The sequence below is a fragment of the Triturus cristatus genome, chromosome 4_1 (assembly GCF_964204655.1).
Source record: "Triturus cristatus chromosome 4_1, aTriCri1.1, whole genome shotgun sequence".
Taxonomy (NCBI): domain Eukaryota; kingdom Metazoa; phylum Chordata; class Amphibia; order Caudata; family Salamandridae; genus Triturus; species Triturus cristatus.
The window spans coordinates 278,718,067-278,735,268 of record NC_140585.1 but is presented as its reverse complement, the minus strand read 5'-3'; the positions used below and the strand labels follow the sequence as shown (position 1 = coordinate 278,735,268).

Genomic DNA, 17,202 nt, shown 5'->3' with positions numbered 1-17,202 from the left:
GACATACCAGTGCTCACCCAATAATTCTTCCTTCTTATCGGCAATGGCCCACTTATACGTCAGCCTTAAAGACTTGACCGATAAGTTATTCCTTGGGCTGTGTGACAGGGCCTTGCGTAGCTGCCTGTTGGCAGCAGAGCACTCACGATTAAACCATCTTGGTACTCGTTGTTACTATTAACATAAGTGCTTATTTCATATTTGGTAGGGTTAATGGTGCTGTTTTATTTAAATGTACAGTTAATAAAATTAAATCTGCAAACGTTTTCAGCTTTAGTGTTAAAATGATGGAGTTCAAGTAAATGATATTTTAATTTTAGGGATTAAGGATAAGAGGTTGAGGGTGTCAGGTTGAAGTGATGGTCTTTTTAATAGTAGATATAGGGCAGAAGACATGACGTTTTATTGTTTGGAAAGGACACCAACTTTTGGACACCGAGTTGGTGACTCGATGGGCTCTCTCCCAAAACCTTCTAAGAAGGTAAAAAATTTGAGAGTAATAGTCGATGAGAGACTTACCTTTGGGGAGCAAGTAAATGCAGTGGCATCAACAACAGCCTATGTGCTTAGAACAGTCTGGAAAGTATTGCCATTCCTACCCTTGGGTAGCCGGCAAACAGTGGTCACAGCACTAATATTGTCAAGGTTGGACTATTGCAATAGCCTGTATTTGAATATCCAACAAAAATGTATGAATACATTCCAGCTGCTACAAAATGCAGCTGCTAGACTCCTCACGGGCATATCCAAGTTATCTCCCATCTCCAAGGAAATAAAGAAACTGCACTGGCTCCCTGTAAGGAGTCGAGTGCGTTTTAAATCGCCTGCGTTGTTTTCAAGGCTCTTCAAGGTACAGGCCCAAACTTTTCAAAACAGCTGTTCCAGTGGTACACACCGAAAAGGACACTTCGTTCACTGGGTGCCAAGTTGGTCTCAGTGGTGCGCACAAAAAAAAATCTGTGGGGTGGCAGAAGCTTTGCAGTTGATGCGGCGAAAGCCTGGAATGCCCTTCCGTTTCACCTAAGAATAAACCCCATTTCCCCCGTGTTTTTTCCTTCAGGATGAACAATTAGCGCCAGGACACCCACGGGTAACCGCTGCGCTTTAAAAATACTATTAACATAACAAATGGTGGTCTAAGTAGTGAAATACATTCCTACAAACTGCTGCCAGATAAACTATACATATGCCCATGATACCATTTCACTGTTGCCAATTAAGCTCTCTAATAAATAGAAGTATCCTGTTTTGACTGCAGCAATGAAGAAATAAATATGTCTACAACTCAAAGACCCTATTATAGTTGATAATATTAAAGGATAAATCTTAAGTTTAACTCATGGTGGGTATACCTTTCTCGCATGAATTATAAAAATGAATCTTGTTCTTATATTTACACTTAGTAGATCAATATCTAGTTATCATTTTTTTCAAAATGCAAAAATGTTCCTCTGTCTTCACTATTTGGTATATAGACATCTTCTAACTGATCAGTCAGAAGTCGATTGGAAGTTAAACTGCCTGGCTGAAACGTGTTAATATGGCAGTCCTTGGTGGGGGCCATACTGATGGCACTTCTTGGGATGAGCATAGCCTTTATTGTAAGCCTGCATTGTGGAAGATTCTAGATCTGAATATCATCGACAAAGGCAGTCAATAGGAATGCATGTTCTATGTGTAATGTGTCCTTTATATATCTTTCCTTTGAAAATACAGCGCTCATTGACGTGCCCTTTTCAGTAGGCTTTTCCTAAAAGGATTACATATGGATGCTATTCTTGTTTGTAATCTATGCCATCCTCTTTGACAGATTAATCTTGTATTTCATTTGCCATTCTGAGATCTTTTGAATTTGTATACATTCTCATGACCCCTCATCACTGTTGCATTATTCAGTCTCTATGATACAGCCTCTCCAGTGTCTAGTAAACTCATGGTCCCTCTTCGGTGCTACCAGGGAAGTTGTACACAGCTCCATGATCCTTACTTATTGCTGTTGAGAAGATTGTAAACATATCTCCGATTCCTCCCCGATGCTGCTGGGTAGACAGTACCCCTGAACCACCACTGTTGTGTCAACTCATGATCCCTTTATGCTTCTAGGTAAATATTATGCATCTCCATGATCCCTCTTCACTAATGTAGGGTAAATTCAGGATTCCGTCTCCCAAATGTTGGATGAACTCATAGTCCTTCCTCAGTGCTGCAAGATAAATTGTTATTGCCATGCTACCTATATTTATTTCTATGATCCATGCTGGTGTCAGTTAAACTCTGCACATCTCCACAATCCCCCAACACCACTATTGGGAAAACTCATGATCCCTCTTCGGTGCTGCCAGCTAAGCTATACATATCGCCATTCCCCCCTTATCAGTTCTGGGTAAACTCATGGACTCACCTCGGTGCAACTAGGAAAACTATTACGCTCACATTCTCATCTCCAATGTTGGGTAAACTTGTGATCCCTCACTAGGAAAGGTACGACCACGCTAAGAGGCTTGCCGCCTCCCTCAGTTCCGTTTAAAAAAAAAAAAAATGTAAACTGTATTGCTGCTATTACGTGTTAACTTTGTTTTACCTGTCACTTATTTTTTTTAATTCAATTGCTGCTATTCACGCTGATTGTTGTAGTCTGCCATTGGTGCTGTGTTCAATGCTCCAGGAGAAGTGAGGGAATTTCAAAGGTTAGGAATCACGCCAAATTTGCGCCGGGTCAGCGTTCTAGCTGCTGAACCCGACGCCCAGCTGACTGCTCAAATACGCCAGATGGCGCACCAAAGGAGCGCTTAAAGCAAGCCCGTCTCCGCCCGACCGGGACCAGGGGCCAGTGCCCCTGTGTCTCGGCCCCCAGAAATCTTACGCTACTCTAGCTCTGTGCTCAAACAGTTGAACAATCTCCCGGGCCCTGGCTGCATGCATACTTTGTCCCTGGACGAGCATCAGAATAAGTGCAGTCTCTGTGGTTTCAGATTCACCCCACGGCTTTCCCATGCGGCTTCAAGCTGCCCCACCTCCTTCTGCTTAATTGCAGATCCTTGCCCAAACACATGGCCGAGATTTTCTCACTCCTAGTGGATCTGGGGCCGGAAGTTCTGTTCCTTACGGAAACGTGGCTAAATCCCAGCTCAGAACCTGACACGGCCCAAGCACTTCCCCCGGGATACTTAATCCAGAAGAAAGACAGAATGCTGGGGATGGGTGGCGGGATTGCTATAATACACAATGATCATCTGGTCTGTAGACTACTTGATAGTCCTCTCTCAGACTGTGAGAATGTGCACTTTGCAATCGAATTTACCCCCTCACTGTCATTTTCGGGTATTCTTATTTACCGCCCCCCCAGACCACTTTGATAAATCCCTGATGGAAACTGTTATAACTCGGGCTAGCTCCTCGGCTAATTTTACCCTGCTGGGAGACTTCAATTTACACTTTGATGATCCTTTAGCATCATCAGCAAGTGAATTAATGCAAGACTGTGCGGCTTGTCAACTTCACCAGAAGGTCTCCCAAACGACTCATATCAAGGGTCACCTAGACCCGGCCTATCTTCTCTAATTTGTCAGACCTCAGTGCCAAAGTGCCCACTTGGTCTGATCATTTCCTCATCTCTGCAATATGGACCCCACCCACCCTTGCACCGCATTCACACCCCACGCAAACTCTGGCACAACCTTGGACCAAACTTCCATTGGAAGAGTGGGTTCAGGTAATGGAAAATACTGCACCAAGCTTGGAACTTAATCCCAGCATAGACTACCTGAAGTTCACCCACTGGATCGAGGATTCACTGAATACAGTGCTCCCTAAGAAACTAATACAGAAGAAATTAGGTTGCAAGCAGACTGCGTGGTTCTCCCCTGAATTGCGGATGCTAAAACAAAAATGTAAACGCCTAGAAAGGATCTAGAGGAAGGATTTCTCGGCAGCAAAGAAACAGGAATATAGGATTGCCATTGGCAACTATAAGGCTGAAATAAAACAAGCTCAAGCCTACTACTATACGGAAATGATCTCAGGGGCAGCCAATTCCTCCAGAGAGACTTTCCTGATTGCAAAAAAACTTCTTAAAAGCCCAGATCCCCCGGCAGCCCCCGACCCGTCAGGTGACCACTGTAATAAACTGGCAGAATTCTTTGCCTCCAAGGTTCTCAACATTCTCAAACATCTCCCCCAAAAAGATACAGACACATTTGAATCGACTGCCATGGGCCAGCTTGGAGATAAACACAATTTGGAGACCTTTACACCGCTGACTCCGGAGTCGTTTTAGCCACTTTAATGAAGGTTAAGTCAGGATCACCACTGGACCCTGCTCCTCTCAATGTTTCAAAGTTGGCAGCATCTACGGTGGCTCCCAGTATGACCTATCTGATCAACTCGTCCCTTTCACTAGGGGTTGTCCCCCCTGACTGGAAGAAAGCTATGGTAAAATCTCTGCTCAAAAAGCCACACTTGGACCCGGCAGATTTGGGCAACTATCACCCTATGTCGTTACTCCCGGCAATTGGCAAAATCGCAGAGAAAATAGTCTACCATACCCTATCCACATTCCTGGAATCCAATCACCTGCTCCACCCCTCACAAACGGGTTTTTGTCCATGCCAGGGCACTGAGACCGCCTTATTGGCGGTGGTGGAGGAAGCTAGGAAGATTGTTGAGTCAGGAGGCACAGTTGCCATCATACTCCTCGACCTAAGTGCGGCCTTCGACACGGTAAACCATTAGATTCTGACTCACCGTCTAAAGAAACTAGGCGTGTCCGGCAAGGTGCTATCTTGGCTCAATTCTTTTCTGGAGGCTAGGTGTTTTCAGGTGTTCTCAGGTGACACTTTGTCTAAATCAGTTCCCCTCAAATGTGGAGTCCCACAGGGCTCGTCTTTGAGCCCTACCCTTTTTGAAGTTTATATGCACCCATTGGCGGAGACGGTCACCCCCTTTGGGATCTGTGAGAAAGTGCCATCTTTCTTGCATGGTATGCCCCCACGAATTGCTGAATGTACTTTGACTGAGTGTGCCCTGGACTCCTGCCAATCAGGTGCCCAGGGCCTATGTTCCTTCCCTAAAAACCTCAAACCCCAAATTGGCAAACCCTGGCCACATGTCAGCCCCTGGTAAATGATACCCTAAGTACCCAGGGCCTTGTGACCAGGGACGGCTTTTAAGGGCTGCAACACTCATTGTGCCACCCTTAGAGGCCCTGTACCCTAACACACACACACACTGCCCTTGCAGGCTGGGTGTCTGGGTACAAGACAAAACAGAGAGTCGACATGGCACACATCCCTGTGTGCCATGCCCACCACCTACACTGCCCTGGCATACATCAGCCACCCCCCTAGCTGGGTGCCCTATGCCAGTGGTGTGGGCACAGGAGCATGAGCCCTGTGCCCCTACAGTACCCAGATCCATTCCTGGACACTGCAAGTGCCGTGCTGCCATTTAAGAGTACATGGTGCTGAGAGCTCGTCAAACACGAACTCCACATCACCATAATGGCAACACTGAAGACAGCACATTAAACCCGCACTGATGCCATTGTGGGATTTAATGTACAAAACACCATAGAGGGCATCTTAGAGATGCCCCCTGAAACCTAACCTACAATCCACGTCTGGTCTGGGAGGCTGCCTAGGCTGCCACCCAGCAGACATGTTGCTGGACCCCTGGGTAGGAGAGCCCCCGCTCTCCTGGACCTGCAACAATGCACATCCTGGGCGAGGTGCTAGGTCTCCTCTTCCAGGATGGACAGGGGGAAGCGTCAAAGGCATGCCGCCTCTGTGAGCTTCCCCAGGCCACTTGCTGTACACCCAGCAAACTGTCCCCCACCGGTTCTAACCCCTACTCTGGCGGGCAGACTGGCCGCAAACCCCAAATAAGGAAAGGGGATGTGCCAGTCTGCCAACCCCACCCCTAAGGTGGGGGAGGCGTGGTGAAGCACATCTCCGGGCACTCGTCATCTTGAAGGTGGGAGGCCCTGCCCAATCAGGACTAGGCTACTGCCCCCCTCCCACAGGAGAGTGGCAGGATAGGGGGTGTACCCACCCCAGGGCAGGGACCCATTGGTCCCTGCCCTTTACCTATCTGTAATGCCCCAAAATCTAGTATTTAGGGCACCCTGAAACTTGATTCCAGATTTCGAAAAACAAAGAAGAGCAAGAAGACCTGCCGTGCAGCTGCTAAGAAGAGGAAGACACCAACTGCTTTGGCCCCAGCCCTGTCGGCCTGTCAACCCTCAAACCTGCTCCTGCTACATCCCGGCACCTCTTGTGGCCAGCAACCTCACAAACCCCGGAGGACCTGGCTACCTTTTGACTCTGATCACCTGGGACTCCCATGAGCAGTGACTCTGCTCAAAACCAGCTTCTAACCCCTGGCATCAGCCCGGAAACGCGAACCCTGCACACTCTGCACCTGCCAAGCCTGGCCTGTGCCGGGGTGAACAAAGACCTCGAGGACGTCCCCCCGGCGACTGTGACCCGAATCCGGCACCCAAGGACTCACCTCGATGCTCCTGACGACGCCTGCAGCCTCAGAATCAGGTACCCCCCCAACCGCGATCAACAGAGGGTAAGATTTCCTGACACCAAAAGGCACCCCGGCGCCCTGCGGCCCCCTGTGCCCAGCTCCTGGGTACCTACCTATCCTCCAACTACCCAACTTACCTCTCAAAGTGGTGGTGGCACCTGAAGAATCTTCGTCCTCGAGCTTGCAGCCTTTGTTCATCCAGGAGCTTTCCCATTGCAATCCATTGAGTGCCCGAAGGCTCAAAAGCACCCTGCACCCAGCCGCCCGAGTGGCCCTGGCAGTGCAACTTCTACTCCTACCTACTTCCCCATTTGCCCTGAGCAAGTGACCAGGAGCCCAGCTCCCACAGCCGCGTGGCCTGCTAATCAGCAACCACCAACCAAGGCCCCCCTGCCTCCCATAGGATAACATTGGGCCTAACTCACTCTGCACCCGGCTGCCCCTGTGCCGCTGAGGGTGTAACAGCTGTACTTACCTGACCCTGGGAGACCCCTGAGTCTGTGCCCAGAACCTTAACTCTGCCAGTCGAGTACTTACCCAAAAGTCGATAACCCCATTTTCCTCCATAGGGTAACATTGACTGGTTTCTTCTGAAATTTCTTCTAAGTGTGGAGTTTCTAAAACTTAAAATATTCACCTAAAATCAACCGAGTAACGAAAACGAAAATACTCACCTGCTATTAGGAGAGCTCCCAGTGCTGGATCTTGGCGCCCAGCACTGACCCTGAAAAGTACTCACAACCGTACTTACCATTAACCCAATTTTCTTCCATAGGAAATCATTGACTGTTTTTCTGTGAAATTTCTCCTAAGTGTCGATTTTTGCAAACTACAAATATTCCTTAAAAATCGTACCAACTCTGAAAACGTAATTGCTTACCTGTTTTAGATTGAGGTCCCAGTACTGAGCCTAGGAGCCCAGTACTGGATTACAAAAGTAACGAGAATATACCATACCTGTAACTTGAATTTTCTCCCATAGGGAATCATTGACTGTTTTCTATGAAATTTCTTCTGTCAACTTTTAAAATAGCAAAATATTGCCTAAAAATCACAACAGTAATTAAGTCGACTTTACTCACTTGTTTCCAAGAACTGTCCCAGGACTGAATCTAGGATCCAGTCCTGGAGTTAGAAAAGTAATCCTGAAAGTAATCTATTGTAAATAACTTAAAACTTCCATTGAGCTCAATGTACTATTGTGTTTGAAATTGTGTTGGCTATTGCAACAACTTGTAACTACTAGCTACAAAAGTCAATTGCATATTGCAAAAGTATTTAACTAAAGCATCTCATTCTGAGAAAGTATATTTTAATACCTATTGTTGGTTCTAAAATAAAACGGACATATATTTGTTATATAAACCATTGGCCTAGAGTTCAGTTATTGAGTGTGTGAGACCATTTGCTGACTGAGTGTGTACAACAAATGCTTTACACTGTCCTCTGATACTGCCTTACTGCTCGACCAAGCTACCACTTTAGAGAGTAAGGTTATATCTAACTTTAGCCTCTGCCAAACCTCTGGGGACTGTGGACTCTGTACACACTGTACCTATTTGGGAACAGTATATACAGAGCCCCTTTCTCACAGGATCCATATAGTTACATACGCCGACGACACCCAGTTGGTGGTAGCCCTGACTCAGACCAACCATACATCCCTGAATCTCCACCACTGCCTGGAGGAAGTTACTAATTGGATGAGTCTTTCCCAATTAAAACTTAACGGCGATAAGTCTTAACTAATGCTACTTGGTAGCCAGCTTATTTTTAAAGATAACACCATGTGGCCAGCCTGCATGGGCCCAGCACCCACACTGAAAACAGAAATAAAAAGTCTGGGTGTTTGGCTGGATCAAGATCTCTCCTTCAAAGTCCAAGCCAGAAAAACCACTGCACTCTGTTTTGGCTTAATAAGAATGATTCGTAAAGTTTTGCCTTTACTACCAGAGCAAGCCCAAAAAATATTGGTCCAAGCGCTTATCCTATCAAGGATAAATTATAGTAATGCCCTCTACCTGGGCGCTCCCTTTTATGTAATTTCAAAACTACAGACCATGCAGAACTCTGCGGCAAGTCTGCTTACGGGAAGCCAAAAACGAAGCTCCGCAAAACCGGCACTACACACGCTCCATTGGTTACCAGTACAAGAATGAATCTACTTCAAGGCCTTGTGTGTCGTCCATAAGTCCTAGGGGGTAATGGGCCTCCTATTATCGAATCCTTGATCCGCCCTTACAAGGCCCCTAGAAGCCTCCGCTCGGATGAGATGCACCTCGCAGTGGTACCAAGGATAAGGAAGTCCAGAAGTGGAGGCCGTAGCTTCTCCTATAACGCCTCCAAGCTGTGGAACAGCCTTCCGTTGCAGCTGCGGAAACAACCAAATCATCTTGTTTTTCGTAAACAACTCAAAACCTGGCTCTTTCCTTAAAAGGCAGCTCCGACCCTAGTGATCATACAGCGCTGGGATGCTCCCGGGTAGCCATGCGCTATATAAAAATCCCTTCTATTCTATTCGTCTCTAAATGCCATGTAAATTAAAAACATCACTGTGAACTTAATTCACAGCTGAAAGGTAACCTATACATATCTATGTGACCCGTGCTCATCTAAGTGGGTTAAACTTATGAGTGCTGCCAGGTATAATAGACCATCCTCACTACTATTGGGCAAAGCCCTGATCCTTCCTCAATGCGTGCAGGTACACTACAAACATTTTCATCATTTCTGACCACCAGTTACAAACGTTACCATGAACCCCACATCACTAGTGTGGGGCTAAACTCCTGACAACTCAGCTGTGCTGTCAAGAAAACTGTATGCATTGTAATAATCGCTCCTCACAAATCTCGGCCAAGTCATGATCCTTTTCATAGTGCTGCCAGGTGAATTATACACTCTGTTCTTTACAGTCTGGTAACCTATACAAATCTCTGCAGTCCTTCTTCATCTGCATTGAAGATCCCTCTTCAATGCTGCAACATGAACTATAGACATTTCTATGATCCCTCTGCACCAACATCTGGTGAACATGATCCCTCCTCAATGCTGTCAGGTGAACTATACACATCTTTATGATGCCTCCTTATCAGTGTTGGATGAACTCATCCTCCTCCCTCAATGCATATTATACATGCCCTTATGATCCTCACCGGTGTTTAGTAAATTCATGATCCCTTTTCTGCCCCGCCAGGTAAGCATTTAAATATTCCCAGGAATTTGATAGACTGCTTCTAGGTAATCTCTACTTAGCACCACAGCCACCTGCACTGTCTCCACATAGCGTTGACTCACCGTCACTGCTTCTGAGTACAGTGAAAGTTAAGCATTTGCATGAACTCTTGCTGTTCAGCAATAACCTGTGCACATTTTACTGCATCTCCTCAGATCACTGTAGCAGGTGATTGGGTGCACTGAGGTGAACTGTGTTAAGATGTCCTTCATTGTTGGTTCCCCACAGCTTCAAGGTGTCGAGTCAGTTGCACTACGGTCCTGGCCTATTAAATCATGATATCTGGTCTGTATGTCAATTTCCTCAGCTAAACTATTTGGTCTGTAAAATAATTTAAGTTACACTATGGTTTGGCGCCCTCTTTATCTGGCATAACAATCTGCCTCTTAAAACATTGCCATGTTTGACACATTCAACTTATGCTGTTTTTTTACACAACACTTTGCATTCAGGGACTTGTAGCTTAACCCCTTCATGTACGTATGGGTGTTGCAAACCACAGTCTGCCTGCATCGTGCCTTTGATTAAAAAGTGAATGTGTCTCTCTAATCACATAATGCCACTTCCAAGCAAAGAAGACAACATTACATCTGGAGTCTAAATGGAACCGTCCTTGTAATTTTGATGTAACGGTGCATTGAGCACCACCCATGAGGAGAACGTAGATATTGTACTACGGTATGGTCAGCGAGTGTTCATCAACAATTCTGTGATGTGGCCAACAAGCGTTGATGCATGGTTTGAGCTGTGGCCAGTGTGGTCTAAAATGTGGCCAGTGAGCACTGATGCAAAGGGTCTGGCCAGCTATATTCACGTTCTTGGCCTTCCTTCTTTTTACTATTGCAGACACCACCACGAACCACACCACACCAGCATATAAGTCCAAGCCGTCATCCTCCAACCTGGGCAGTGCGACCAGCAGCCTCTCTTCAGGAGGCTCGTCGGGAGCCATCTCATACCGGCAGCAGCGGCTAGGGATCCACACTTTCCAACAGCAGCAGCCACTGAACCTCAGCCAGGTAAGGAATGAGATCAGTCTTCTGGGTGCACAGAAATTTTCATATAGGAATACCTTTGATATGGGTATTAGCCTTGTCAAAAACATGCTTCTTCTCTCAGATGCGCAGTCTGATGATGTCATGATAAGGGCTTTTACTCAAAGGCTATATTCCATTCACAGAACAGAGCTCTGCTGCCTCTACTTCCAACCAAACCTCCTTGCACTTTCTTGTGATGTCCCCTACTTTCCTATATTTTTTCACATCTCAATTAAGAAATTGAACTTTTGCCAATGAAATGTCTCGCTGCATGTAGAGAGAGAGAGATATCCCATCCCCTCTGCAGGTTACGAGTTCAAGCTACAGCGAAGCCAGCTCGCCCCTTCATTCTTCTAAGGTTGATAAAAGGAGTATAATTTAGTTGGGTAACAGTATTAAGAGATAATGTCAGTACTGTGGAAGGGGAAAAAATGGTATGAGGTGCTATATAAAAACAAGTTATCATTATCGGCTTGGGTGCCAGGGCCTTGGCTAGATGGTTCTGTTAACTTCATGTTGCTCTAAGTTTAACAGGATCAGCTTCAGGTTATTCATGGTTTGCACATGAGTTATAATTGACTGAGCATCAGAAGATCTGCACAAGCTACTCGAGGGGTTGGGATTCAGTCAGCTTGTACTTCTGCTCTACTTCAGACAGTGAGAGACAAGTTTAGTTAATAACCAAAGTGTACCATAGACCACATCCTAAAATGTCATAGATCTGGCATAGCGTTAGTTAGAAATACCACGTTTCATGCATGTTTGTAATCTCAAAACGTGGCTTGCTGACTTTTCGCATCTCAAACTATACTGATGATACAAGGTAATTGGTTAACTGCAGGTAGTGCTCATAGATTACTGGCCCAAGGATGGTGGTGCTGGGAGGATGTGAGGCAAGCAAAAGAAAATGAAGCTATTTATGGATTGGACCTAGAGATGCCTAGCACGGATGTTTGTGAAAGGAATGCTGTACATGGCTCGGGCAGCTGGCCCTTATCAGTTTGTTCATCTTATTGCCAGCGATTGTATTAAAAAGCCAATAAAATTGTTTATTAAAAAGCAATTACAGATATTTAGGACCTTAAATCTGGCTAGACTGCTGTTCACTTCCCAATGGTGTTGTTACAGGGGGATCAGAGCCATACTCTAAAGGCCCAGTGTCTGGTCACTGTCAGTAGTTACTGCAGAGCGCTACCTTGAGCCAGTGCTTCAGATATTGTTGTACTGTTCATACCATCTCCCAAAAATACCACCTCCACTTAGGGCTCCAGTATGAAGATGCTTTAATCTGACTACATACCAGCTCCTAGATGTTGAGGCGGTGGTGAACTGCATTAAGTAGCAAGTGTTTTGTGTTCTGGTACAATATGTATTCAAGGACTCAGATTAGGAACTTTGCAACAAAGGAACAGTCCAGATTCACATACTTTGTATTATTCCGCCAACTAGTGGTTAATTCTCGAAAAATATGCTGGTGAAATAAACTTTTTAGGTTTACATGTAAGTAGACTTTGAGTCCTTTCTTTCAGACATTTCTTTTCTGCGACCAGCCTTTTTTAGTCACTGGCTTGAGACTTTTAACAATCACATCTTGACCGAGACCAAGAGAAGTATTCACCTGTCACCTACTGCTATTGGTTATTTGGGCATATCCTTGCGCCTCCACTCCAGTGCTCTCCTGGAACTGCATATGGACTGACTAATCCATAACTAAATCTCTGCTGGTGGCTCCCGACCGTGCATCTCGCTCGAATGTGCTGACACTGCTTGTGCTAATACATTAAACCCAGTGGCTTTGTTGATGTCGTTTATTTTGGCCAAGGACCAGTCTATATAACTTACAATGGCATCAACTGCAAGCGCACAGTGCCACACTCTGTATTGATTCAAACTTTTTCTTTCTTGGTTTCTCAGCGAGCGGCCTAAACCCAACTTTCTGCAAAAGTGGAATAAATCTTGCAAACAAACATTTACAAAGAGTTCATTGTAGTAGTAATAATAGTTTTTCATATACTGCCTCTGCTATTTCTAAGTGCTAATACGAATACTCTGTTTTTGGTACTCAATTCTTTCCAAGGATGGAAGGCTGCTTCTGGCTAGATGGGAATCAAACTGATGACTTCCAGAACATCACTTTTGTCAGTGGGAGCATTCTGTTCACTCAGCCATTTTGCTGAAAGTTAAAGGATTGGAGCCAAATTGTTAAAACTGCGGTCTATTCAACTCACTGGCTTAAACAGGGCTTGGGTTGAGGGTAGACACCGACTACCCCTATTTTCAGAGGGTAGATGCTGTCTACCCTACTGCAAAGCTGGCCGCTTTCAGTGGAGTGCCACGTCATTCTCCTGCTTCTCCCGATATGCTGACCTCGGCCTTGTGTAATTGTCTGACCCCCGCGACATTTTTAGCAGCGCATGCACGTCTCTGATTTTGTTCCAAGCAGCAACGTGCAGGCAGAGAAGGGCCCTATCAGTTTCCAGCTTCACCCATAACAAAGCCGAAGTCAAGGGGCCATTAGGCCTCTTTTGTTGGAGTATCCGGGTGGGGAGATATTGGGAACCTCACACATAGATGCAATGGTGTGGATAAAAAGATAACACTTCTCAGGTACTTAAGAGAGAAACACGTTTGACTTTGTTCAGTCCCTGTATGTAAGAGATATTGATACACTGTAAGAATTTCAGATGTGTTGGTCACCCCAGTATTTACACAAATAACAATTTAAATACCACTATTTTGTTTTATTTCTTTTATAGCGCTTTAGCGCTACAGTAGTGCTAAAGCGCTATAAAATAATTAAAACAAAATAGTGGTATTTAAATTGTTATTTGTGTACGTGTGATGGAAAGCATTCTGACACCTTGCATTGGGACGAGTAATGCTACTACTCGTCCCAATGCAAGGTATCAGAGCGCTTTACATCACACATCAGATTGTACATCAACAATAAATCATATGTGTGTACATCAATATAGAGGATGTTTTACATAAGACAGCGGGGGTTACAAGGTGTAGGAGCCACATGCCTTCCATACCTCATTGTCCTATAGTAGGATTACAATTTATGAACTACAAGTAACAAAAGGATATCTATCTTAAAAGCAGTAACCCACTTACCCATGTATATAAAATAAAAATCTGTCATTTGCGTGTTACATGATGTGCTTTGCAGGAGACCTATTAACCCTCTATGCTGCTTTGATTCAAAACTGTAACTAGGCAAAACACAGATCTCTCCCGCAAATACGTTATCCTCCAGAGTTATCTTACAATTATTATTATTCCCTGAGATTTAACTGGCACACAAAGATCTCAGCAGCAGGTGCCTTGACCCCTTAAGATGTTGTAAAATACAGACACTGCAACCAATTAAGGAGAACAGATTTACTGCCACGTTTCTGCTTTTTGCCAATTTCTTTATGGCAGGGATTTAAAAAAATGTATACGTTGAGGCACAGATTTTGCACCAGGGTTGCATCAATATTTAGGCATAACCCCAGTGCAAAATCGCATTTGTTAAATATTGTAATTCACTCAAATGTACTCATGATAGACCTTCTAAACATATGTGAGGTCTTAGGATCTGATGTCATGGGATACCACTTCCTGTGATACATGTTCCGTAATGTCACTTCCTCTGATGTCATGCGCAGTGATGTCACACCCATTCTGCCTAACTTGGAGAGTCCCCCCTTTTATTTATATAGGACTTGAGCCCTGGGCTTAAAGCACCCCTGGGTTAGCCACTAAGGGCTGCAATTAGGGTTTGGCGTAGTGGAAAGAAATGTCATAAACTGGAGGATCTCTTCCGCCTGCCAAATCTGTGGTTCCCCTACTGTATTTAGAATTTGGCAGAACCACTTAGTTACCATCGGTAGAACCTCTGCTGCCACAGGTCTGCTGGATCACAATGATGGTCGAACGAGTGTCACTCTTTTCCCTGCCCGAGTGTGCCAGGCGAGGCACACTCGAGCAATGGGTTGGGAAAATGTTAAATTACCACCCAAAGGCAGGGCAAATGCTCAGTGCACATTGGGGCCCTTTACTGTTCCTCAAAGAAAACAACCTTCTGCTTTGAGAGTTTTTCTCTGAATAAAAAAAAGCTTGCTGAGCTAACGCTTTACACATGGCAGCCACTTGGCAAATCTTCAGGAGCATTGGTGGATGTTCACTCCCTGGCAGCCTGACAACCAGAGTCTTAAGAAAATCCTAAGTCCAGGGGCCAGAAAAAAAGGCCTGCAAAGAGGCCAAGTGTCCTAGAAAAGAGCTAGTTGTACTGGAAAATGAGTGTGTGAAGTGAAAATGTTGGTAGCAACTCGAGGAACAGAAATGACAACAAAGGGCTGCAGAAACATCCGTTTTTATCTCTTTCCTAGTAAATTCCTTGGCTCCCTTGTTAGAGGTCTCCTTAAAATTCCAAGGAGGTCCATTGTGCATTCTGCTGTAGATAGCAGGAAATTTGTTGTGTTTTTGTGAAGGGCTGGGACCCAGCTCTGCTCTTGTACTGCATGTTGCTTCTCTCCCATTTGCCAGAAGACTTTCTTAATTGTCTAAGCTTGTCAATGTTTTTCTCCACAGGCACCGCCACACCTCTCTGCAGAGCGCACTGTGAATCCCCGGCGGCAGCAGGCCTATATTGCTCCAACCATCGCACAGGCGCCATATTCCTTCCCACACAGCAGCCCCAGCCACGGCGCTGTCCACCCTCACCTTACTACAGCGCACCTGCCCAGTCAACCCCACCTCTACACTTACACCGCGCCTGCTGCCCTGGGCTCCACCGGCACAGTAGCCCACCTGGTCGCCACCCAAGGAGCAGCCAGACACGCCGCCTACCAGACCAGCATCGTGCATCAGGTGCCCGTCAGCATGGCCCACCAAGTCCTCCCTTCGCCAACCATCCACCCGAGCCAGTACCAGGCGCAGTTTGCCCATCAGACCTACATCCGGGCATCTCCGACGTCAACAGTCTACGCGGGCTTCCCGCTGAGCCCTACCAAGGTCAACCAGTATCCTTTCCTCTAGCTGTTATCTGGACAACAGGATGGGGTACCATGGAAGGGAAAAGGGCAGAAGCGCTGCTTTTTTATACCCAAGAACAAACCTGCAAACAGGGCAAAGAAGGCCGGACAATCCCTGCTGAAGGGCAATTTTTTAGAGGAAAGAGAGCAAGAAGACAATGAAGACATGGTGGAGGTTTCATGAAAAGGAGTGTAAACAAACATACACGATTCTTCTGAAACGCCCAGCCCATCTTTCGCTTCATGCTTGCCAGATTCTGTGCCCATGTTTGGCCCTACCTAAATAACTCTACGGATAGAGCATTTAACCATCGTGTAAGGGTTTGGCAATCTGCCCAGACACAAAGGAAAAAAAACAATGGAAAATAGGGAATTGTATCTGCGAATGAAAGAACGTAGGAATTTATTCAGATTCTAAAGTGGGCCGAAGCCCCGGTACCGCTGTAACTATAACCCGTTACCTATCTAGTTTTTAAAGAAAAAGTGGACAGAGGTGGGGAGGGAGGGGCCAATATTGCATTTTTTCAATAAAAGTTAAGTCAAGGTTCTCGCCATTTTGGAGGGAAAAATGCACATACTTGTGAAATGCTGGATTCCTATTTCGTCTTATCGTAGTAGTGTGCTGCTTGTCCCCTTACAGCTGAAAAACCGTGGCACCATTTTGGGACATCTTGTCTTTGGGAGCGCTCCAGTGGCTACTGTGTTTTAGCTGACGAGGAGGCGTGACTTCAGGATTCAATGCTAGCGCACTTTAGTGCTGTAGGGGAACGAACACGGGCTTCCTTCCAGCCGGGCTCCTCTCGAAGGCAGCAGCCTGTTTCGGAGACACCCCCTCCCGACGTAGAAACCTGTGCTGCATCTAGTTTCGTACCAATAGAATCGTTTTTTATCCCCTAATTGTTGAATGCACAAAAGTTAAAAATAACACTAAACAAATGTTGTATAACGTAGGCATGTAAGTAACATTGTGGTTGTCTCTTCACGTGGGTTGGTTCTTCACGGGTGTACGTTTGTCTGTGCGTGTGTGTGTCTGTCGACCCTGTGTTTGGGTGTGCTGTTTCTGTTCGGCCCTCCAAACTCGAGAGCCCCATCCTCACACCTCTCTCTTGTAGTGCCTTACCGAATCGAAGGACGTCGCCCACAGCCGCGATGTCTTATGGGTGCTCTTCGAACACACGGACTGCGGCTGCGCAGAAGAGGGCAATGGCTCGGCCGGTGTTTGGCTGACTCCAGTGTTGTAAATGTTCCCCGGCTTTCGGCCATGTTAGGGGAAGGCTTTTGCCTTCCTGCAAGGCACCAGGCAAAAGGTTGGTCCTGATATCTGATGCGCTGATCTTTTTGGAACAGTTTAAACTATATTCCCCAAGCGGTGCGTGTA

The 17,202-nt window shown here is 45.8% G+C and overlaps 1 protein-coding gene across 6 annotated transcripts in view; it reads left to right on the top strand.

The window, feature by feature from the left end:
• HIPK2 (homeodomain interacting protein kinase 2) overlaps nt 1-16,397 on the top strand; it is a 373,824-nt gene extending 357,427 nt beyond the window's left edge. For all 6 annotated transcript variants that reach the window (XM_085652045.1, XM_085652044.1, XM_085652047.1 and 3 more), the window contains 2 exons: nt 10,613-10,785; nt 15,382-16,397. In XM_085652045.1, coding sequence (XP_085508171.1) covers nt 10,613-10,785; nt 15,382-15,828 — 620 coding nt within the window. In that variant the 3' untranslated portion in view covers nt 15,829-16,397. The remainder of the gene's footprint in view (nt 1-10,612; nt 10,786-15,381) is intronic.
• Nucleotides 16,398-17,202: the final 805 nt, after the last annotated feature.